This window comes from Chlamydomonas reinhardtii, chromosome 17, assembly GCF_000002595.2.
Source record: "Chlamydomonas reinhardtii strain CC-503 cw92 mt+ chromosome 17, whole genome shotgun sequence".
In the NCBI taxonomy this organism is placed as follows: domain Eukaryota; kingdom Viridiplantae; phylum Chlorophyta; class Chlorophyceae; order Chlamydomonadales; family Chlamydomonadaceae; genus Chlamydomonas; species Chlamydomonas reinhardtii.
The window spans coordinates 2208624-2230132 of record NC_057020.1 but is presented as its reverse complement, the minus strand read 5'-3'; the positions used below and the strand labels follow the sequence as shown (position 1 = coordinate 2230132).

At 60.6% G+C, this 21509-nt stretch overlaps 7 protein-coding genes across 7 annotated transcripts; 4 read left to right on the top strand and 3 right to left on the bottom strand.

Moving 5' to 3' along the window:
* Positions 1 to 266: 266 nt before the first annotated feature.
* CHLRE_17g713575v5 (uncharacterized protein) lies at positions 267 to 2192 on the top strand. Its single transcript, XM_043072124.1, has 2 exons — positions 267 to 454; positions 1461 to 2192. The coding sequence occupies exons 1-2, from the start codon at positions 417 to 419 to the stop codon at positions 1864 to 1866; spliced, it is 444 nt and encodes a 147-aa protein (XP_042914583.1). The 5' UTR covers positions 267 to 416; the 3' UTR covers positions 1867 to 2192.
* A 72-nt stretch (positions 2193 to 2264) lies between these two features.
* On the bottom strand, positions 2265 to 3116 carry CHLRE_17g713550v5 (uncharacterized protein). Its single transcript, XM_001700408.2, has one exon. It carries the CDS (start codon positions 3009 to 3011, stop codon positions 2604 to 2606), a length of 408 nt encoding a protein of 135 aa, XP_001700460.1. The 5' UTR covers positions 3012 to 3116; the 3' UTR covers positions 2265 to 2603.
* Positions 3117 to 3216: 100 nt separating this feature from the next.
* CHLRE_17g713500v5 (uncharacterized protein) lies at positions 3217 to 4022 on the top strand. The gene has a single exon (XM_001700356.2). The coding sequence runs from the start codon at positions 3299 to 3301 to the stop codon at positions 3608 to 3610; it is 312 nt and encodes a 103-aa protein (XP_001700408.1). The 5' UTR covers positions 3217 to 3298; the 3' UTR covers positions 3611 to 4022.
* Positions 4023 to 4028: 6 nt separating this feature from the next.
* On the bottom strand, positions 4029 to 5216 carry CHLRE_17g713450v5 (uncharacterized protein). The gene has a single exon (XM_001700409.2). The coding sequence runs from the start codon at positions 5162 to 5164 to the stop codon at positions 4703 to 4705; it is 462 nt and encodes a 153-aa protein (XP_001700461.1). The 5' UTR covers positions 5165 to 5216; the 3' UTR covers positions 4029 to 4702.
* Positions 5217 to 5416: 200 nt separating this feature from the next.
* CHLRE_17g713400v5 (uncharacterized protein) lies at positions 5417 to 6227 on the top strand. The gene has a single exon (XM_001697768.2). It carries the CDS (start codon positions 5474 to 5476, stop codon positions 5861 to 5863), a length of 390 nt encoding a protein of 129 aa, XP_001697820.2. The 5' UTR covers positions 5417 to 5473; the 3' UTR covers positions 5864 to 6227.
* A 3859-nt stretch (positions 6228 to 10086) lies between these two features.
* CHLRE_17g713350v5 (uncharacterized protein) lies at positions 10087 to 14615 on the top strand. The gene is made up of 9 exons (XM_001700358.2): positions 10087 to 10697; positions 10825 to 10954; positions 11196 to 11484; positions 11905 to 12087; positions 12341 to 12428; positions 12623 to 12717; positions 12962 to 13135; positions 13367 to 13600; positions 13953 to 14615. The coding sequence occupies exons 1-9, from the start codon at positions 10328 to 10330 to the stop codon at positions 14049 to 14051; spliced, it is 1662 nt and encodes a 553-aa protein (XP_001700410.1). The 5' UTR covers positions 10087 to 10327; the 3' UTR covers positions 14052 to 14615.
* A 3239-nt stretch (positions 14616 to 17854) lies between these two features.
* CHLRE_17g713305v5 (uncharacterized protein) lies at positions 17855 to 19406 on the bottom strand. Its single transcript, XM_043072123.1, has 3 exons — positions 18621 to 19406; positions 18253 to 18416; positions 17855 to 18192 (listed from the first exon to the last, which is right to left on the bottom strand). The coding sequence occupies exons 2-3, from the start codon at positions 18269 to 18271 to the stop codon at positions 17987 to 17989; spliced, it is 225 nt and encodes a 74-aa protein (XP_042914582.1). The 5' UTR covers positions 18272 to 18416; positions 18621 to 19406; the 3' UTR covers positions 17855 to 17986.
* Positions 19407 to 21509: the final 2103 nt, after the last annotated feature.

The following is a 21509-nucleotide window of genomic DNA, read 5'->3' as shown; positions in this document are numbered from 1 at the left end:
CAGCCCCTCCCGGCGCCGTGCCCATAGCCGGGCCCAGCGCCTGTGTGGCGGCCCCACAAATGCCTCAACCTGCTTGTACTGAGCTTGTGACCATAGATGCATGCCCACAGCATACTGGCTGGGCAGGGCGCACATCGCTGGTTCGCGTGTGGGCATGGTGGCATGGTTGGCGGGTCCGCATCTCAGAATGAGTCGGCCTACCCTCACTTCAAGGTATCTTGTTTGCGGTCTTTTACATGAAAGTATATGCTGATAGGGATATGGAGGAACCGACGCCAGGAAAGTGGCGACTTCTAGCCTGACCTTGCGTGGCTCGCGCTAGGGTCGGTCGCGCTGGAAAGGCGAAAACAATTCATTGCACCAGCCCCGAGGCCACTTGCCCCACATGATACATAGATACATAATATATATGTAATATGAAATACTCGCACAGGCAAACAGCCGCATGGCGCAGGTGTGCCACGCCGTGCCGTCACCGGCGACCCTCGCTGCGCCACCTCGGGGCCACCGGGGCCCGCCCGGCCCCTCCGCTGCGTGCACAGTCGGCCCTTGGGCTCCCAGCCAGCTTACACTATGAGACCAGCAGCCGCCACTGCAGTCGCGCCCGTCAGGGTATAGCACGCAGGAGCCCAGGCCGCGGCGCCATGGCGGGGCCCTGAGCGCTGCCCAGCCAGGCGAGCAGACCCTCTTGTGCCATAGACCGGCGCCCACAGGGGCCGCAAGGCTATGTGATGAGGCTGTGATATACATCAGGGACAGAGGACAGCAAAAGGGCTGACACAAAGCCCGTATGACGTACACACGGCCCCCTCACCTTCCTCGCACCCTGCATCACCGCCGCCGCCGCTCGGTAACACAGTCACGGCTCCGGCATGCGACCGGGCGCAGGCCGGCTGCCGGCGTCATAATACAGGAACCACGTGTGACATGTCAGCTGCAATGCACCAGAGGTTCCAGGGCATGTGGTTGTGGGCGCAGGAGCGCATGCCTTTGTGGGCGTGTGGGCGTGCTTGCATGCTGCGGGGCAGCATATGTAGCACAAGTGCCCCGGAGGCTGTGTGGCGCGCCTGACCCGCCCCGCTGTGTCAACCTACACTAGGTGGCATGCAAACACGGCACTCAGCCCGACATGACTAGCGGTGCCCTGACCACACGGTGGCCGGGCGCCTGGCAGCCCCTCCCGGCGCCGTGCCCATAGCCGGGCCCAGCGCCTGTGTGGCGGCCCCACAAATGCCTCAACCTGCTTGTACTGAGCTTGTGACCATAGACGCATGCCCACAGCATACTGGCTGGGCAGGGCGCACATCGCTTGGTTCCTGAGCGTGCCGCGGCCACCACCGGTGCGTATCTTTATATTATCTTGCGTCGAAGACTTGATGAACTGGACGTCACCCACTCAGCAGCAGATGCGCAGCTAACCAGAGGTCCCTCTGCAGCCACGCTTTCCGTTTGGAATTCAGTTACCCGCCACCCTACCGAGCCATCCGAAACCACCCTACCGAGCCATCCGAAACCACGAGGCGGAGAGCGCTGCTGTCGGTGGAGGGTGAAGGAGTGGAGGCGAAAGCGGCGGCGGCGGGGCCGAGCTGGGGGCAGCTGGAGGGCCGGAAAGAGGAGGCCGGCAGGGATGGCGGCGGCGTAAGGCGGGCTATGCCTGGCATGATGGAAGCCCTGGGGAGAACGGGGGCGCGCCAGCTGCGATGGGTGCGGCGGCGCGTGTCGGGCGAGGCGGGGTTGGACAGGCGGCTAGCGTTGGAGCTGGGGCTGGAGGGCGTGGCGGAGGAGGGCGAGGAACAGGACGAAGGGGAAGACTACGGCGTGCATGTGGGTCACGGCGGGCTGTACGACGTGTATGAGGAGCTTTAGCGTGAGAGTTAGGACTGCGTGCTGGAGGCGTGCTGGAGGGGCGAGCAGGCGTGCGACATAGTGGGATCGCAGGGATTCGCGATTCATGGGTTACCGTACAGGGTTGTAGCTAAGGGAAGGGACGCGCGCGTGCGAGCCTGTCGGTGGCGGAAATATTCGTGTGTGCATCAAGGCATGCATCCTGCGAGCGGGCGGCGTGCTTCAGACTGCGCGACCAGGTGTTGGATTATGGAGGACACATGCGTAAACGCTGGCGGCATGGTTTTCGGTTGGGGCACTTGGCCATCATGCACAGCTGAGGCATCGGATGACAGCCAAAATACAAGGCAGCTGCATGAAGCCCTTCGGGCGCTGTGGCCTCCCACAGAGCCCCACTTCCATCGTGCGCGACAGGCTGGCACGAGTGTAGCTCCCCCCAAGCAGCCAAACACAGGGGTTGACGCAGCTGCTCAATTCCTCCCACCATCTCTATTGCCTTCCACCGCGCCCCCCTGCCAATCTGCCGTTCGGCGCGACAAGTGGGGTCCGAACCACCCAAAATCCAAGGTAAAAGGTGGAGGTTCCCTTGTAGCCACGACTTCGGCTTGGAATTTGTCACACTGCCCCACAGCCCCGCCCTCCAAGACCACGAGGATAAGGTGGTGTTGAGAAACACCGAGTTTTTTGTTGCGCCTCCCGCTGCTGTCACGCCCGAAACAACGGGGAGACGCCAGAGGGCAGCGCAGACGCCAGGACGCTTAGGCGCGCTCGCCACGGATGCGGCGGGCCAGCTGGATGTCCTTGGGCATGATGGTCACACGCTTGGCGTGGATGGCGCACAGGTTGGTGTCCTCGAACAGGCCCACCAGATAGGCCTCAGCGGCCTCCTGCAGCGCCAGCACGGCCTGGCTCTGGAAGCGCAGGTCGGTCTTGAAGTCCTGGGCAATCTCACGGACCAGGCGCTGGAACGGCAGCTTGCGGATGAGCAGCTCAGTCGACTTCTGGTACTTGCGAATCTCACGCAGCGCCACGGTACCGGGGCGGTAGCGGTGAGGCTTCTTCACACCGCCGGTGGCGGGGGTCTTACGAGCGGCCTTGGTGGCCAGCTGCTTGCGGGGCGCCTTGCCACCGGTGGACTTGCGAGCGGTCTGCTTAGTGCGGGCCATCTTGTTGGAAGCTGGGAAAAGAACGATGTGAATTGCTGAAAAGTTTTAAATAAGCAGAAGCTGCTTCGGCTTAAATAGCAGGCGCGAGGATGACTGGTCAACATGGCCAGGGTGAGGCGTTGACTGGCAAGACTCGACTGCATGAAGGCCTGGTCAACGCCTCACCTGTGTCGTTGACTTGGATCCTGCCTTGCCCCGAGCGCCCTGTTATAACCGCCCAGGGCCTCAGTGTGATGCACAAAACAACTCACATATCTTATCTTCGTACCCCTAACCTACCAGCAAACATGTCCGGACGTGGCAAGGGCGGCAAGGGCCTGGGCAAGGGCGGCGCCAAGCGCCATCGCAAGGTGCTTCGCGACAACATCCAGGGCATCACCAAGCCCGCTATCCGCCGTCTGGCTCGTCGTGGCGGTGTGAAGCGTATCAGCGGCCTGATCTACGAGGAGACCCGCACTGTGCTCAAGACCTTCCTGGAGAACGTCATCCGCGACTCGGTCACCTACACCGAGCACGCTCGCCGCAAGACCGTGACCGCCATGGACGTGGTCTACGCGCTCAAGCGCCAGGGCCGCACCCTGTACGGCTTCGGTGGCTAAGCAACTCCTACACCCTGCACACGCTGTATCTGCCACGTCTTCCCTCACCTGGAGAAGCGGGGCGCACGTGGCGTGCCAGGACCTAAAACCCCCAAAAAAACTCGGTGTTTCTCAACACCACCCTCAACCTCGGGATTCTGTGCCTTTGTACATGATCATCCCTGCCTCTACATTTATACCGTCCTGAGCCTGCACAATGCCGGACATTGCCGTTATCCGCTTACATAAGACACCAACCCCAGCTTCCGCACCACGCTGCCAACATGCTCAGCGAGCCGCCTTTTCCTCGGGCCGTGCCTGCCACTCCGTGCTGCAGCATACCGCATGCGCTGCCGCGCTCCCGAGTGCCACAGACAGGGGTCATTCCAGCGTTCCCTGCTGCAACGGCCTGCTGAAGACCGTGACACCAGATTGAGACTACTCCCCACTTGTTAGGTCCTCCCTGTCCTTACCGCGAGGAGGAGCTTTAATTTGTGGGGGGCCGGGCCGGGCCCCATGCTAACTGTCGTCTTCACTCTTCAGCCTGCATGATCCCATCCCGCGGCGTCCACACCTATAATTTAAACGATGCCACATGCACGGTTGCTTGCCTGCCAATGCGCAGTAGCAACTGGGGGCCTCCACATGCCCTGCCAAGCACCAGAGTCCCGTAGGTACAGCCAAGTGGAGGAGGCAAGGGGCCCACCTGGTAACACAGCCCTCATTAGCTTTCGCTAACAGTCCCTTGCACACCATATGCCGTATGCAATGAGGGTTGTGCACTGCAAAAAGTAATTGGGGCCCCAAGGATCCCAGTGGTCCACACGCCTCACACACGCTCCACAAGTGCCCAACATGATAAGGCATCCATCTCCGGACCGGCCAGAACCGCTTCAGTCTGTTGCCGTATTAATTATGAGGCACCAGGTATCATGATTTGACATCACCCCTACAGACTTATACCGCCACGCAGGTGCCTCATCCGGACACCTGTGGTGCGTCAAGTGGCCGTCCTCCACCACCCATCCCATTCGAAATATGTGAGGTGGTGTTGAGAAACACCGAGTTTTGTTTTTTTGAGGTGTGACGCCCAGGTGTCCGTCCGGAGGGCGCTTAGCCCGAGGTGAACTTGGTCACGGCCTTGGTGCCCTCCGACACCGCGTGCTTGGCCAGCTCGCCAGGCAGCACCAGGCGCACGGCGGTCTGGATCTCGCGGGAGGTCACGGTGGGCTTCTTGTTGTAGCGGCTCAGCTTAGAGGCCTCGGTGGCCACCTTCTCAAAGATGTCGTTGATGAAGCTGTTCATGATAGACATGGCCTTGCTGCTGATGCCGGTGTCGGGGTGCACCTGCTTGAGCACCTTGTAGATGTACAGCTTGTAGGTCTCCACGGCGCTCTTCTTCTTCTTCTTGTCCTTCTTCTCGCCGTCGCCCTTGGGCTCCTTGGCAGCCTTCTTGGAGGGCTCCTTCTTGGCCTTCTTGGCGGCCTTCTCGGCCTTGGGCTTGGCCTCGGCCTTGGCAGGGGCCTCGGCGCCGGCCTCCTGAGTCGCGGGCTTCTCGTCCTTCTTGGGGGCCATTTTGTTTAGATATGGGAGCTGTGAAAGCAGAAATGTAACGGAGTATTTGGGGTTGAGGAAATACATGCGAGAACAGGCAGCTTATGAGGAAGCGCGGCTGGTCGCGGGGTGGCCAGGGCGAGGAGAGCGGTTGTTTGACCCAACCGCCCAGGAGCGTTGACTGCGTTGACCGGCTGGCCAGGGCGAGGCGCTTCGTTTCGGGCCTGCTGCATATAAACACAGGGGATGGTAGCGCTATAATTACAACGCTCTCAACACGCACATTCAAACCTTATTACTTCGTTCTCCAAGAACCCCCCACTCGATACAATGGCTGGTCGCGGCAAGGGCAAGACCTCCGGCAAGAAGGCCGTGAGCCGCAGCGCCAAGGCCGGCCTGCAGTTCCCCGTGGGCCGCATTGCGCGCTATCTGAAGAAGGGCAAGTACGCCGAGCGCATTGGTGCCGGCGCGCCCGTGTACCTGGCCGCTGTGCTGGAGTACCTTACCGCTGAGGTGCTGGAGCTGGCCGGCAACGCCGCTCGCGACAACAAGAAGAACCGCATCGTGCCCCGCCACATCCAGCTGGCCATCCGCAACGACGAGGAGCTGGGCAAGCTGCTGGGCGAGGTGACCATTGCTTCGGGCGGTGTGCTGCCCAACATCCACGCCGTGCTGCTGCCAAAGAAGACCAAGGGCGGCAAGGGCGAGGAGACCGCCTAAGCGGCTCCTGTAGCAAGTTGTCAACCTGCAATCAACCAAAAAAGTCCGGTGTTTCTCAACACCACCAATGGCTTGGCTCATAGGGCGTGAGGGCACGGGCGAGGCCTCTCAACCAGGGGAACCCCTGCTCTCAACGGCATCGGGAGCAAGAGCACGGGTTGGGACGGGACTGCAGGGCGCCTGTGCCGCATGCAGCGCTTTCCAGGTGGCGGCAGCGGTGTTGAGTCAGCACCACACCAGGGAAACCAGGAGAGAAGCGGGTACTCGAGAGGACAAGTACCAACCGGATTCAATCCTGCTTCGGTCCTTCCCAGAAAACATCGATGGGTCCCATGCATTGTCATGGCTGTAAGCTTTGTCTCCATCCTCCCCCGTCTCCCACAAGTGCCATAACCCAATCCCCCGCAAGTGCTACACTCGCGCCTCTGGCCTCTGGGGCTCTATCGCGCTGTGCCATCCAGGCCAGTGCTGCGATTTCTGCACGCAGGATTCAATGCTTGGAAATTCTCTCGAGTCTCGACCCGGCTCCACGGACCCAGCCCCCCAGAACCCCGTTCCATACCCCGTTCTGTGTTTCATGAACAGCGTGCATTAGCGCTCGAGGGTCCCGCCATGTAGAAGCGCGTGTGTCGACCTGTGGGGACATGTGCCGACATGTCCACGTCAGGACGCGCACATGGAATTCCCACGCTGCGTTGTGTTTGTGATGGCATGTGTGAGCCGCATAGTGCTACGTTTGATAAAACTACAAGTACATGCGTAACGCCCTAGATAAGCTCTGAAGATGTCGGTGATGGGGTAAGAATCCGGCATTCTTATCCAGTTATCCTCCCCCCCCTCAGGAGGGAGGCTCGTCCAGGCGAAAGTAGCGCTTGGCAAACCAGTTGTGAAGGAAGGAGAAAGGTGGGAAGCGATGCGGGCCGCGAGATCAGTGTACTGCCGCGCAAAACGCAGGGCTAGAGCCGCCCATGATGCGCAAGTGATGCGGGATAGGGTAGCACGGTGCAGAGCCGACGCTAAAGCACTGTGGAAGATGATTGAGGAGCGGTGCACGAGCAAATCCCCCATCACGGCAGATGGCTTCCGTCATCACTTTGCACGGCTACTGAATGATGGGGCAGGAACAGTTGACGACAGCGCTGCAAAGCGTTTACTGGCGTACTGCTGTGACGAAGATGGCTGGCGAGATTCGATGTATGATGACGAGGAATGGGCTGAGTTAGATAGCATATTGAACAGCGATATCTCGATAGACGAAGTGACTCATGCTCTAGAGAGGCTACCGAATGGCAAGGCCCCAGGCACGGAAGCCGCGCCATCGGAATGCTACAAGTACGCAAAGACGCAGGGAGACCCCAGGGCAGACCCCCCCCATCCCGCCGGTGAACCGGGTAGCACCTGTTCTAGAAGTGTTGTTTAACCGCATCTGGCGGGCGCAAGACGGAGATGAAAGTTTTCCGGAACAGTTCACAACCACAGTGCTGACGCCAATTTACAAGAGAAAGGGCGATGTGAAGACGCCCGGCAACTACAGGGGCATTGCAGTAGGCGGAGCGTTGGCTAAGTGTTATGCATCTATCCTTCTGAACAGGCTAGCACGAGCAGGCGAGTTGTTCAAGTGGAGGCACCTGGTGACAAAGCACACACGTGCAGGAGCACCACCAATGATTGTTGTACAGATTGATTTTGAGAAGGCGTTTGACAAGGTGCCGCGCCCCCTCTTGTGGCTACGGCTGCGGGAAAAGGGCGTGTCAGGGCGGCTGTTGGAGGCCATACAAGCCGCATATGAAAAGGTCATGATGACGGTTAAAGCCGATGGCAAACTGAGCGCTGCTTTTGAGGCAACGCAAGGAGTCAAGCAAGGGTGCCCACTGAGCACAGAGCTGTTCGGGCTCTTTATTGAAACTTTGGCAGAGTATATTAATGCGCACGAGGACTGGTTGGACACTGCAAGCACAGCGGGAACCCCTGAGTTAAACGGTAAGAAGCTGTCGCTCCTAATGTACGCTGACGATGTTTCGCTGCTAGCCACCACCCCTGAGCGTATGCGGCACCTGTTGTCACTTGTGGATACTTTCTGCGAAGCATTTGGTATGAAAGCAAACGTCGCAAAGTGTGAACGTCTGGTGTTCACTTCAGACGACCAGGAGCGTCGTAGATTGAACGATGAGTGCAGTGGGCTGCGGCTGGCAGGGCAGCCCATCCCTGCGGTGGACAAGGCACGGTATCTGGGACTAGTCTACGGCCCTGGACGTGCTTTTGCCGCCTGCAGAGAGACGCTATGTGAGGCTGCGCGGCGTGCTATGTACGCGCTTACTAATAGATTAAACCGTTTGAGGATTTTCTCCCCCGACATACGCATGCGTTGTTTTGAGGTGCAAATTCGCTCCATCCTAGCATATGGTTGTGAAGTGTGGGGACCCGACGTATTAGCGGAAATGCTGGACGGCGGCCCACCACCGCGGCGGCGTGACAGCAATAACCTGGCGCACGGACCGTTTGAAGCATGCCTGAAAGACGAGGCCGTCAAATTACAAGTGCAGTACATGAGGATGACAGTGGGTGCGAAGCGACCATCGCATCGCCTGCTGTTTGCTGAATTAGCACAACTACCACTCCATTTCTTTTTCGCCAAGCTTTGCATTGGATTCTACAACAGGATTGCCGTGCAGAAGGATAGCCTAGCTCACGATGCACTAATTGATGAAGTACAAGACGCGTTAGTACACCCAGAGGGAGATGGGTGGTGTGCACGGCTTTTCCGTTTTATCTCAGCGCATGGCGTAGACGTATGGCAAGGCCGTATGCACATGATCAGGCCGGAAAGGGAGGAGAGCCGAGCAGGTAGCCCGCTGCCTGAAGGGCAAATAGTATCCGCCTTTCGAGAGAGTCTAATGAAGGCGTGGAAGCACGAGCGGCTGCAGTCTGAGCCAAGCACTTTCCCATCAGACAACAAGCAACCAGGCGTGCAGATGAGCAAGTACAAGCATTGGATGGGGCTGTGTGCGGAAGGAGCGGCACCACTGACCATGCAAGGGCACAGTAGAGCATTTATACCAGTTGCGCACCACAAGGCCTTGATGAGGTTCCGCCTATGCTGCTGGCCGCTTACTGCCAACCGCGCCTATGGACGACCTAGGGAGGAGAGGATTTGCCCGCTATGTGTTGCAAATGAAGTCGAAGATGAGAATCATGTGCTCATGCGGTGTACGGCCTACGACCAGTTGCGTTTGGGTAGCGAGATCGATTTTACAGGCGGAATGCAGGCCGTCATGCAGAATGCGGACCCAGCCAGGTTAGCCGCGTTACTAGATTCCATTTGGGAGCACAGGAGCATAAGCACCCCCATTCGGGGACCAAACTAGCTGCATATATATAAGTGTTGCAGGCGTTATATATAAGGGCCCCCCGGCCCGGGCCTAGGTTTCTACAAGGACAGGAATGCACGTCGTGCTCACCACCTTGTAACCACACACAACTAAAAAAGCGCAGTGGCAGACTGCCACCGTGCCACGCCACGCAAGCAAACCGCAGGAGAGAAAGTACCTGCACGTATACCCAGCGCCACCACCCAGCCGGGGGATATGAGATGTAGTATGGATGCGACATTACAAGAAGGGACAGTAGTATGGGAGGTTTACCGGGGCGCTGGCTGGACGAGTGGACGCCTCTCTCCGAGACAGCGCCCAGATCGGGTTGCTAGGACACGGGGACACAGTGAAGCGGCGTCTTGGTTGTGTGCTGCAACACCGGCGTTGTGCTGGAAGGAACATTACATCGTGGTGTGGACAGTTGTGTGTATCAAGCAAAGGCCAACAAGGGCATCGCCTGGGTGTGTGCGAAGCCCACAGCGTTGATTGGTCCACGCTACACCAAAAGGGACTGGCCGTGCACTCGATTGCCGGGGGCCATTGCCACGATGGCATTTTGAAGGGGTAGTCAACATTCTCCTGTCCGCCGTGTCAGGGAACCCGCGCAAGACGCCCGGCGTCGCGTGGCCGACTCAGAGCCGCGGTGGGGCCGCAACCCTAGACCTCGGCGGCCTCCAGCCATCCCCTGGCCCCCAAGTGCAACCCTCGCATGTTTCATTTCATCGGCCACCTCATTTACAAGGGCACAGCCATGCGTGCACGCGACGGTGCAGGGTTGTCGCGCGTGGATGTTGCACGCAAGAAACTGACTTCTTTGTTCGGCAGCTCCACTGTTGTGCAAACAGTAGCCGACCATCATGTATACATGAAATTGCGATTGGATGGGTCAGCGTTTGGGGCTTGCACGATGCAATCAACCCGCAAATCGCGCAACTTTGCCTCCTCGGCGCACTTCCTCTTGATTGTTACCGTAGTGCGCTGCGGCATACATACTTGGGCGTGGTTGCCTACTAGCAATAGGCGACGCGGGAAGGGCGCGCCAAGAGACTCGCATCGGGGAACTTTTCCGAGACAAGGACTTGTTCTGTGAGCCATGGCCACTCTCCTGAGGGCGCAGGGCCTGCGCGCCGGCCTGCCCACCCAGCAGCGCAAGGTTGCGCCCGCACCTGCGGCATTCCGCGCTTCCGCGACCGCGCCTGCTCTTCGCAGCGTGGTTGGCATGTCCGCGCTGCCTCTGCACAACCGTGTGCACCAGAAGACCACTACTGTTGGTCGGCGCTCGCTGAATGTGGTCGCTCAGGCCGCATCGTCCCCTGCCCCGGCTCCCGCGAAGCCCGCCTTTAAGTGGGGTGCCAACATGAAGGACCTGGCCATCTGCGTGGGCGTTGCTACTGCCCTGTGGTTCATCCCGCCCCCCGCGGGCGTGACGGCCAAGGCCTGGCACCTGCTGGCGGTCTTCATCGGTGAGCATCGAAAGGTCTACCTTGCATCCCAGAGCGCTTTCAGGCTGCGCTATCCGCAACGGTGTATGATTTACTACTGTCATTCCCGTGGGCTAATCGTTCGCTCGCGCATGGCTACTGCGTGCAGGCACTATCGTGGGCATCATCACTACGCCGCTGCCGCTGGGCGCGGTCGCCATCATCGGCCTGGGCGCTGCCATGATCACGAAGGTGCTGACCTTTGCCGAGGCGTTCAGCGCTTTCGCTTCAGAGATCCCGTAAGTGCCGACGCACACGCTCGCTTTTTCGGGGCCGTTGACCGCCATCTCGCCTGCGACTCCCTTTTATAGCCATGTAACTCGCGTGTATGTGGGCGTTGTTTCCTTCATAGTCCAGGGCTCTGGGGTTCCGCGCACCTCGGGTCATGCTTGCAGCTGCGCGTGCGGCTCGTCCAGCGCACACGCCCTTCACCTCCTCCCAACCCCTCCCGGTTCCTCCCTTCTCTGCCCTCGCCCACAGCTGGCTGATCGCCATCGCCTACTTCCTGGCCGGCGGCTTCATCAAGTCGGGTCTGGGCAACCGCATCGCCTACATGATTGTGGGCGCGCTGGGCAAGACCACGCTGGGCCTGACCTACGCTCTGGTGTTTGCTGAGGCTCTGCTGTCGCCCGCCATCCCCTCGGTGGCGGCACGCGCCGGCGGCATCTTCTTCCCGCTGGCCAAGGCGCTGTGCCTGGCCTGCGGCTCCGACCCGGAGAAGGGCACCGCCAAGAAGATGGGCGCATACGTCATGACCACCTGCTTCCAGGTGGGCGCCGGCCTGGGGGAATGGAGCGGGAGGGAAAGGGAATAGGTAGCGGTTTGCTTTTGGCACTGGGTGGCGCCGGGAATTGGGCGGTGGTCGTGCATGGTGTCAGGCAGTGGGGGAAGCAGTCCGCACTGGCTGGCTGAGGATATCCGCTGGTCTGGGTCGGATTATCGTGGGGTTCAGTCTGCAGGGCACCGCAGCATATGCACCGGTTGCCTTAGCGTTTAGAAACCAGATGGAGAAGGGATTTAAGGCGCTGGGCAGGCATGGCGTCGGGCAGTGGACCAAGTGGACATTATGGGCTGAGGAGGTCCGGTGCGTCGAGGCGACGAGGGGAGTCGCACCAGATCACCGCATGCACCGGCTTGCCTATTTCCACTTGCCACTGAACCGTATCGCGCCACTCTCCAATGCCGCCAGACTACCACGGTGTCGTCCGCCATGTTCATCACCGCCATGGCCGCCAACCCACTGGCCGTGAACCTGGCCGCCTCCGCCGGCATCAACATCAGCTGGGGCACCTGGGCCCTGGCGGGCCTGGTGCCCGGCATCGTGTGCCTCATCTGCGTGCCGCTCATCCTGTACGCCCTGTACCCGCCCGAGGTACGTGCGGGATGTGGGCAGCGGAACATTGGGGGAATGGGACTGGAACAACCGGTCATGCAAATGGGATGTGGCTCGCGAAGGGCGGAAGGCGCAGGCGCGCTATGATCTGAGTGCAGTAGGGGCGCAGACAATTTGTGGGGAGTCGCTTCTGTTTGCGAACAGGCAAGCATCCCCGCGCAGCCACGGTCCTTACGCGCTAGGCTGTCCTCTCGCCTTATGCGTCCCTCACCTACGTCGTATACACCCACAGGTGAAGGACACTCCTGACGCTCCCGCCACCGCCGCCAAGGAGCTGGCCAAGCTGGGCCCCATGAGCACCAACGAGGTCATCACCGCCGGTGCGTGCGCATGCGTGTGTGTCTGGTGTATGCTTGAAGCAGGACTGTGGGGCTGATGCGGCCTGCGAGGTAGCCTGGGCCAAGGGTCTTCCGCGGGCAGTATGTAGCTCGGCACTTGCTGGCAGTAGGAAGTGGCAGAGCTTTGTCCAGCGCACGTGCTGACGTGCCACTCTGTCCAATCCCTTACCCCGCAGGTGCCTTCGCCATCACCGTGGCCCTGTGGATCTTCGGTGGCTCCATCGGTGTCAACGCCGTGGCCGCCGCCATCGTCGGTCTGTTCATCCTGCTGGTGAGTGACGGGCGGAAAGAGAGCGGCGAATGTGGTTGTGAAGGTTTCACGAGCTGTAATGGCACGAAGTGAAGGGGCAGCCGGTGAGGAGCACCGACCGGAAACAGGCCGGCACAAGATTCTACAGCATGCGGACGTGGGCGGTTTCGCCACGGCCTGCCAAACTCCCAGCTTTCGTACGTGCATGCCCACCCTTCGCCTCGCTGCTGCCAACCCACCGCCAACCCGTTTCCGCCTCTCTCAGGTGACCAACGTGACCAACTGGAAGGAGTGCCTGAACAACAACGCGGCCTGGGACACCCTCACCTGGTTCGCGGCGCTGATCGCCATGGCGGCCGCGCTCAACAAGTACGGCTTCATCCCGTGGCTGTCCACCTCGGTGGTCAACATCGTGGGCGGCCTGGGCCTGGGCTGGCAGGTGAGGCAATGCGGAAGGGTGGCTGCAGGGCGGTGGCGGGGCAAGCAGGACACGGGCCTTTGAGCCGGGGCCTCGAGGGCCTGTGGAGTCTGTGGAGTGGACCTTGCAGGGCTTGCAGTGCAGCGCACGCACACGCCGCGCCTGCCCTCGCCGCGCCTGCCCTCGGCCCTAGTATACACCCTCCTGCCTTCAATCCCGTCTCCCGCGCTATCCCTTCCCACCACCTCCCAGGGCGCCTTCGGCATTGTGGTGCTGCTGTACTTCTACTCGCACTACTTCTTCGCCTCGGGTGCCGCGCACATCGGCGCCATGTACACCGCCTTCCTGGCGGTTGCCACCGCCTGTGGCACGCCGCCCATGCTGGCGGCCATTGCTCTGGGCCAGCTGTCCAACCTGATGGGCTGCCTCACCACCTACGGCATCGGCTCCGCGCCGCCGTACTTTGGCGCCGGCTACGTGCCTCAGGTACGGGTGGCCAGGGCCGGGCGTGAGGCGGTTGGTGGGGGCAGGCTTAGATAGTGAAGGAAGGGAGCTGGTGGTTGGCTGTGGGTGGGGCAAGAACGGGGTCGTGCTTGAAATAGGGTATGGGTACGCAGCGCGCGGAAGATAGCAGGCATATGGTTTGGCCCCTTGCCTGTTCCACGCCTCCACGCCTCCTTATACAGAGTCATTGGCTGCGTGCACGTGCCGCTGCTACTGTCCAGCCCTGTCCCCCAACGGGTGTTGCACACACACACACACACACACACACACACACACACACACACACACACACACACACACACACACACACAAACACACACACACACACACACAGGGCGACTGGCTGAAGTTTGGCTTCATCCTGTCCATCTTCTACCTGGCCGTGTGGCTGGGCATTGGCGGCGCCTGGTGGAAGGTCATTGGCCTGTGGTAAGCAGCTTTCGCCGCCGCTGCCGCAGCGCTAGGCGCGCGGCCCGCAAGGCGCTGGCGGTGTGAGCTGTGGGCGCTGCAGCGTTGGCCTGTGCCTCAGTTGACATCTGAGAACGTCGGTCGCTCGTCCGTTGACGTGCTGTGAAACCATTCGCCGTAAGATTGGGCATGGTTGGCTTATCGTTTTGCTGTAGCTGGACAGATGTAAGATTTACAACGGGCGGGCTTTTTTGCACAGCATGACGGGCCTTGAGCTGCATTACTGTACATGTGAAGAGCTGCAGTCCGAGGCGAGGTGTTTGCCTTCGCCAAGGACGGGCAGGCATGGTCCATGCAGTTGCAGGACTGCTATGCCCGGTCGGTTGTTGGTTCGTCCTACTGTTGGTTATCGTATCTAGCGTGTGCGTGCTCGAATGTTTGGAATGTGGCACGAAGCTTTTTGATTAGCGTGTTTCCTGTGAGCATCACACCCCGGATTGGAGTTGGCCTTGTTGAGGGAAGCCAGTGAGTGGGAGTGATACTTGCGGCACGCAAACCCAGAGAAGAAACATTGTAACTGCTTAAGCATGCAGTATGTGGCGTGGCAAAGCCCTGCAAGTCGAAGTTCGCAGGACAGGTGCGCCCTAGGCACTGTGTAGCCTGCGTGTCGTGGCGCATCAGGGCCAAGCACTAGCCTGCGGTAGGTGGGTGCGCCGGACGTAGCATGCAGACCAGCTTGCACGGCCCAAGCGGCAAGCCATAGACACTACAGCACACGCGACAAGCATGCCAGTTGGGGAAAACTTGCGTGCGCGGCCACCGCTTCCGAAGCAGGAAACGGATGGGCCCTGGGCCGGGCGTGGAGACGACCTCGCATTGACAGGTAGCCGGCCCTAGCCGACTTCCGGGCCGACCCGCGACTCCTTCAAGTTTACATGATTTAGCCTCGTAGCGGTTTCCACCGAGACTCAGCTTTGCTTCACGCGTCGTTGCAAGCCCCACGCATGCAGCTCAGCCGCTCCTAGGGCCGCGTCTTACCTCGACTGCCGAGAACGCCGCTGTTGCGGCTGCCACTCACGCCCGCTGCCATTTCAATGCCGTTTGCTGCAACGCAGATAGTTGTTTGGTGCGTGTTACTTGGCTGGACCGGACTCTGGAGGCAACTGCCTTTGCACCCGGGCGTCGCCTCAGCTCTGGCTGAGATGCGGCAAACGCCCAGGGCCTGCGTGCGTGAGTGCACAAGGCAATCAATCGCAGATTGCGCTTGCATGCATGTGCGTACGGCGTGCCCCCGCTTGGCCTTCAATTGTAATCCGCATCCATGTGCGTGTGAGCTGAGTCTGGCGCGCCGGCGTCTGCAACTGTATTTCTGTAGCGCTGCGGCGTGGGGGGCCGCTTCCTGCAGCCCCCCGAACAATCTGCGCGACTTCGGCCTCTCGACGAGGTCGCGCAGATTGACACCCCCATTAACCGGTTCACCATTGAACGTGCCGCTCGCGAGGAGGCCTGGTCCGCAGGGATCGGCGCGGGCTCCCCACCATACATGCAGCCGCTTCGCAGCAGCACGCGCCATGTTTGGTGGCGTGCTGCAGCCGTGGCGGCATTCAAGGGAGTGGCTCTCGCTGCGAGTGCAGGTGCGCCAGGGGGAACGCAGGGGCGATCCTGGGGGGCTTCGCCTCCCCCTGGATCGCTTCGCTCAGGGGGCTCAGCCCAAAAAAAAGATAAACCTTCATCCTGGGACAGCTCCAACTAACGCCCAACTAACGCCCAACTAACTCGTGTACGGCACCCCCACCCCCCTTAGCCGTACAGGAGCTGGGTTGGGTGTCGGTAGCTGCCGCGGCTGGGAGCTGGTAGTTGTACGGTGGGCCGGCTGGGAAGCTGCCGAGCCTGGGGGCACGCACACGGGTCGTTGGCATGAGTCGGGTAGCTGTACGGCTGGGAGCTGGAAGTTGCGCGGGAGACCGGCTGCGAAGCGACAGGAGCGCACAAGCGTACGGTGGAGCTCAGGGATGGTAGCTGGCTGTTGGCGTGGCGCACGAGTGGGAGCTGGCAGTTGCGTGTGGTGCCGGCTGGGAAGCTGCGTGTGAGCTGCTTGTAAACTGCTTCGTGTGTTACAGCTGCGGAGAGTAAACTCAGATGGGATGCATGGGGCTGCGCCTTCCCATCAGCTGCATCTGGGCTGCACACGGGATTCACACGGACTGCACTGTAACTGGCGCGGCGGGGCGGCGCCAGCCGTCCCCGCCGCGCTGAGAAGTGGCGTGTGGGATGTGATGGGATGTGATGGGATGTGATCCAGCCAGGTGAGGACATGGCCGCGTGCGGTGCACTGCGTGCACCGGTGCGGCGTGTCAGTCTTCCTACCTACGATCGAGCTGCATCAGAGCTCACACGCGGCTGCGGCTGACCGGCGCGGCGGGGGGCGGCTGCACTGAAACTGGCGCGGCGGGGGCGGCGCCGCGCTGTGGGGCGAAAGGAGCGGGGCACCGAAACTCAAGGGAAACCCAGTCAAAACTTGGAGGAAGGTACCAGGACCTGTACGGCTGAGGGGGGTGGGGGTGCCGTACACGAACAAGGGGTGTCAGCTTTGTACAGCTGGAAAATGGGCTGAGCCCCCGTACGCTTGGGAGCTAATAGGCGTGCAACGCCCCGTCAGAGCCTCCATGCCGCTACGACGCGCAGGCGCATCGGCTAGGGACACTCGGGTTGGGGCCGTGCGGGATTTCCCGCGCCACGCATGCGTGCCTTGTCACGCTCCCAAACACCCCAAGCATTTCTTTCGCCTCCTGCCATACTCAACACCTCCCCGGCGCCCCACGCTCAAAGGGCTGGGCGCGGGGCGGGGGCGACCTCGGGGCTTCTCGGCATTCTGGCGCGTTAGCAGGCATGGCTCAGCAAGTCGCTCAAAACTTTCGATATACTTCCCCGCTTTGCTTGCCGCCAACATATTTGCCTTAGAGACTGCATATCAGCGGGCACCGGATGCTTTCCTCGCGACCTCGCGAAAGTCAATTGTCCATGGACCGCGAAGGCACTTCTCGCTCCGCCCGAATTTTCCCTGCCACCTATTTACATGCAATAGGCATTAACAAATACTAATACGTAGCAGTCGCGGTTTGCGCCAGTATGCTATGTTTTGCCGACGCACCAGCCACGCAGCCACGCAGCCACGGACAGGGGTGTTCCTGGGGGGCTTCGCCCCCCCCTGGAACGCTTCGCTGGGGGGGCTCAGCCCAAAAAATAGTATAATGTATGTTCTAGGACAGCTCCGACTACCCCCCAACTAACTCGTGTACGGCACCCAACCCCCTCAGCCGTGCGTTTGCCGGGAGCTGGTAGTTGTACGATGGGCCGGCTGGGAAGCTGCCGAGCCTGGGGGCACGCACACGGGTCGTTGGCATGAGTCGGGTAGCTGTACGGCTGGGAGCTGGAAGTGCGCGGGAAGCCGGCTGCGAAGCGACAGGAGCGCACAAGCGTACGGTGGAGCTCAGGGATGGTAGCTGGCTGTTGGCGTGGCGCGCGAGTGGGCGCTCACAGTTTGGCGCGGTGCTGGTTGGGAAGCTGCGTGTGAGCTGCGTGTAAACTCAGATGGGATGCATGGGGCTGCGCCTTTCCATCAGCTGCATTTGGGCTGCGGGGCACACGCGACTGAGGAGTGAGGGTGACGGGCGCGGCAGGCGCGGCGCCAGCCGACCCCCGCCGCGACCAGGATGGCAATGGGAGCTGTGGTGCACACGGGAATGCAATCGGGGCTGCTAGGGCTGCCTTGAAAGGGGGGCGGCGCAGTGCTGAGGGGCGAAAGGAGCGAGGCACAGAAACTCAGAGGAAACTCGGCGGAAACTCAAAGGAAACTCGGCCGAAACCTCTCAGTTCATAGTGACATCAGTAGTCGCGATACCATCAATAAAGCCATCGCTAAGTAATTTAGAATTTACTCTTGTTCGCTTTGAGTGAAGTTCAGACCCCATCGGCACGCTGTACTGGTCGGTCGCGCTGCCACGTTGTTTCGCTTCTCGGCACTCGATGACACGTCCCCGCGCGCGTCTTGAAGTGCGGGTAGAGCGGGCGGTCGATGGGGTGTGGATCTGCGAATCCCAGCGTCTTGGTCAGTCCGCTATCGCCAATCCGCGGGCGGAAGGGAAAGGTATCGAAGTAGGACTCATCTGAGAGGGGTCCACTGGTTGTCAGGAGTCATAAAGCAGGCTCGGCACTCAAGCACGTACTGGTTGGTGGTGTACCCATTCTGCAGGGCAACTCACTGCACGCGCTTGGGATAGCTCACACTGCCATAGTAGCGGCCGCGCAGCCTTGAATGCTGGTGTTGGGCGTGTCGCTCAGGTTTCGCCCGAGCACCCAGGTTGCGACAGTTGGAGACGTTGAGGATCACCTTGCGCAGGTAAAAGTTGCCAAGGCCAAAGTTGAAGGACCCGCCGGATGACGTGGTGATGCTGTCGCGACTCCGCGCGGGCGGCCCCCTTATCGCTGGGGAGGACGCCTTCTGCAGCGCGAATGTGTCGGGCTGACTGCAGCGGAGCTTCTCCCAGCAGCAGCTGCCTGCGGTCTTGAATAGCTTTACTAAATCGTCGTTGGCGGTCAGGATAAATATAGTTGGCTGGGCGAGAGGCCGTGAGGGCCGGGTCGCTCCAAGCCGGCGGGAATGCGCCGAAGCAAGGGAGACCTGTGAGCAATGGCACGAAACGTGTCAAGCCGATGCAAGAATCCAAGCAACTGGCGCCGTGGGTGCTGTCTCACTCAGCTCCCTTCCCCCTAAGATATGTACAGCTTGGCTGCTGCAAGCCTTTTGGACTGGCTTGACAGCCCAGAATGAATCGGAATCTCAAGACTCTGTCAGTTGTTCTTGGGCTGGGCTCGTATGTAGTCCGAAGGTCTTGTTGAAACTTTCGAACTACTCGAAGCGTTGACCCAGTGAAGCCGGTCTTGAATCGATGTCAAGTTGTCGGTCTTCGCGTCGCTGACGTGATGGGAGTCTCAGAATAGCCTTGACTTGCACACGAGTGTCGTGTAGTCAGGTCTTGATAGCCGAAGCCTTGACGGAGGGGTCGGGAAGCCTTGGCCGGTCTCGACGTCCTTGACCGAAGACTCGCGAGGCTCGTCGGTGCGCGTCCAGGCGCTTGTAGCTGCCGATATACGTAGCTTGGGTACGTATGATACCGCAGGGCCGCGTCGCTAGGGTTGACGGGTCACGAAGACGAGGTCCGATGCGACCAGACGTGCCGACGCCCGGGGCACGGAGTGTTGCCCGCGGGGAGGGGGGAAACTGTGGCCGAAGGCCCATATCTCAATCACTGTTGCGCTGAGCGCTGGAAGCTTAGCAGACTTGCTGACAGAGTCGCTATCAGCAGAAGAGCCCTCTGGGCTGGGAATCTGTTCATCCGGTATGAGCAAGATTTGTTGCTTGTCAATTACTCGTGGTAAGTTTACACAGAGTGCCGGGTTCTCACTAGTCTTTCTGGCCCCCAGTGACGACTATGCCTAGCCAGGGCGCCCGCGCGGCTCCTGCATGGGCTCTTGGCCTGGCTTGGCTGCGGCTCAGCTGCCGCCCACCGCTGCCCCATGTGACGACCCCCATGCAGCGCCTGAGCTACTCCATGCAAACGCCAGGGGGGGGGGTAGGAACAAACTTTTTTGACCCCATGCCACAAAACCTCCCGGACCCCCCGACCGACCGACCGACCGACCCCCCCTGCCGTACGACCCCCCAAAACCCCCTCAGAACCCCTTAGTTTTTTGTCAGGTTGGTGCCAATTGACTGCTCTCGGTGAGCTCTATCGCTATGTTTGATGATCCGCCTTGGGAACACACTTTGACCGACCGACATGTGGACATGTGGACATGTGGCCCGGCTGCCGACAAGTATCCTGATAGACTGGCCTGCTATGCAACGGCTTACTTCAATGTTACTTGATGATACGAAATGTGCTGACACGTTCATGCATGCAAAACCCGGCCGGCACCGGCCTGTCCCTGACCAGTTCCCCAGGCATCTCCCAAAATGCCGACATGCCGCTCCCCAAACTGCCCCAAACTATGCACGTGTGCTGAGTCTGGGGTATACCTACGCACGCATCGTTGAGCTGCACCCATTGCGCCGCGTGCTGCAGGACAGAAGCGCTAGGAACAAAACTTGGCACGAACCTGTGCAAAACCTCTTGGGACCCCCGACCGACCGACCGACCGGCCACTTTGAGGGGTCATAACTTTGCGGTGGGGCTTTGGCGGGCTTCGGCTTGGCTTCGACTCATGCGCGTAACGCTATGAAGGTCGGCAGTCAACCAGGGGGTGGGTGTTTCTCTCTGGGCCGGAGACGGTCCCTCGCGGCGTGGGTACGGTGTGCCCCCGCTTGTCGGACTGTCCCTTCAATTGTAATTCGCATCCATAACTTTGCACCCAGAAACCCATTTTCGATTTTGAAAGCGGATTCGTGATTTTCTCGTTGAGCTCTATCCATTTGAGGCATGGGGTCTGTTTCGGAAGATCCTACCCCCCCCCTGCAAACGCCGCAATTTCCAAAAGCATACCACAGCCAGAATAACGTCCTGGAGCCACCAGAGGGCTGGAACAAGCCAGGAAAAGGAGTGTGCGCGAGTGCACATGCTCGATGCCTTGGCTGCCCCCGCCCCAATGTCCCTCTGCACGTCAAACACACAAACGCAAGTGCCGCGAATCAGCAGGCCTATTGTGTGCATAAAGAAGACAAGAAGAGGTGGCTCTCCCTTGCAAGGGAAAAGTGGGCTGTGCCGCCACGCCACGTCCTCCGTCTGAGGCCGAAGGTTCCGATACTAGCCTCATCTCCCGGACATAGCCGGGGTCGGTTTGTACAGGCACCGCCCGCCATATGTGCCCAGTCGCGCCCAGCTATCAAGCACTAGTGCAGCAGGCAGCAGGCCAACCAGACAGCAAGGAAAACACCCCTGCCGCTGCAGCCGACTGCCTGCTACGCCATGCTCGTCAGCACAGGTCGCTAACCAGACAACACCGGCAGGTCTCAACCTGCGCGCCGGCGCCGCTTTGAAGGCGGCGCCGCGCTGTCCTCCTCCACGTGGCCTTGCCCGCCCCCTCTGCTCCGAACATGTGCGCCGCCACTGCCGCTGGGCCCAGGGCCGCCCGTGCCGCCACCACCACCGGGCCCAACGCCGTGGCCGCTGCTGTTGCCGCCGGTAGGCGCGGTGCCACCGCCGCCGCCACCGCCGTCTCCAGGCCCTGCACCGCCGCCACCGCCACCGCCACCGCCACCGCCACCGCCACCGCCGCCGCCAGGCCCTGCACCGCCACCGCCGCCAGCAGGTCGCAGGGCTGCAGGCCGCGGTTTGCCAAGCAGCATCTCCATCAGCGCGTGCCGCATGTTTGTAGCCGAGTTGGCGTCGCGGCCCTGCAGTTCAACATGCAAACAGGGCGTGTGTCATCCCATGTGTCATCCCGTGTGTCACCCCGTATCATCTCCAAACCGCCCTGTGTCATC

Bases quoted from the DNA above. Each gene is read 5' to 3' on its own strand.
- CHLRE_17g713575v5 (XM_043072124.1), top strand. From the start codon at position 417: ATGAAATACTCGCACAGGCAAACAGCCGCATGGCGCAG. The intron at 455-1,460 runs GTGTGCCACGCC...TTTGGAATTCAG, and splicing joins CAAACAGCCGCATGGCGCAG to TTACCCGCCACCCTACCGAG.
- CHLRE_17g713550v5 (XM_001700408.2), bottom strand. From the start codon at position 3,011: ATGGCCCGCACTAAGCAGACCGCTCGCAAGTCCACCGGTGGCAAGGCG.
- CHLRE_17g713500v5 (XM_001700356.2), top strand. From the start codon at position 3,299: ATGTCCGGACGTGGCAAGGGCGGCAAGGGCCTGGGCAAGGGCGGCGCC.
- CHLRE_17g713450v5 (XM_001700409.2), bottom strand. From the start codon at position 5,164: ATGGCCCCCAAGAAGGACGAGAAGCCCGCGACTCAGGAGGCCGGCGCC.
- CHLRE_17g713400v5 (XM_001697768.2), top strand. From the start codon at position 5,474: ATGGCTGGTCGCGGCAAGGGCAAGACCTCCGGCAAGAAGGCCGTGAGC.
- CHLRE_17g713350v5 (XM_001700358.2), top strand. From the start codon at position 10,328: ATGGCCACTCTCCTGAGGGCGCAGGGCCTGCGCGCCGGCCTGCCCACC. The intron at 11,485-11,904 runs GTGGGCGCCGGC...CAATGCCGCCAG, and splicing joins TCATGACCACCTGCTTCCAG to ACTACCACGGTGTCGTCCGC. The intron at 12,088-12,340 runs GTACGTGCGGGA...ATACACCCACAG, and splicing joins ACGCCCTGTACCCGCCCGAG to GTGAAGGACACTCCTGACGC.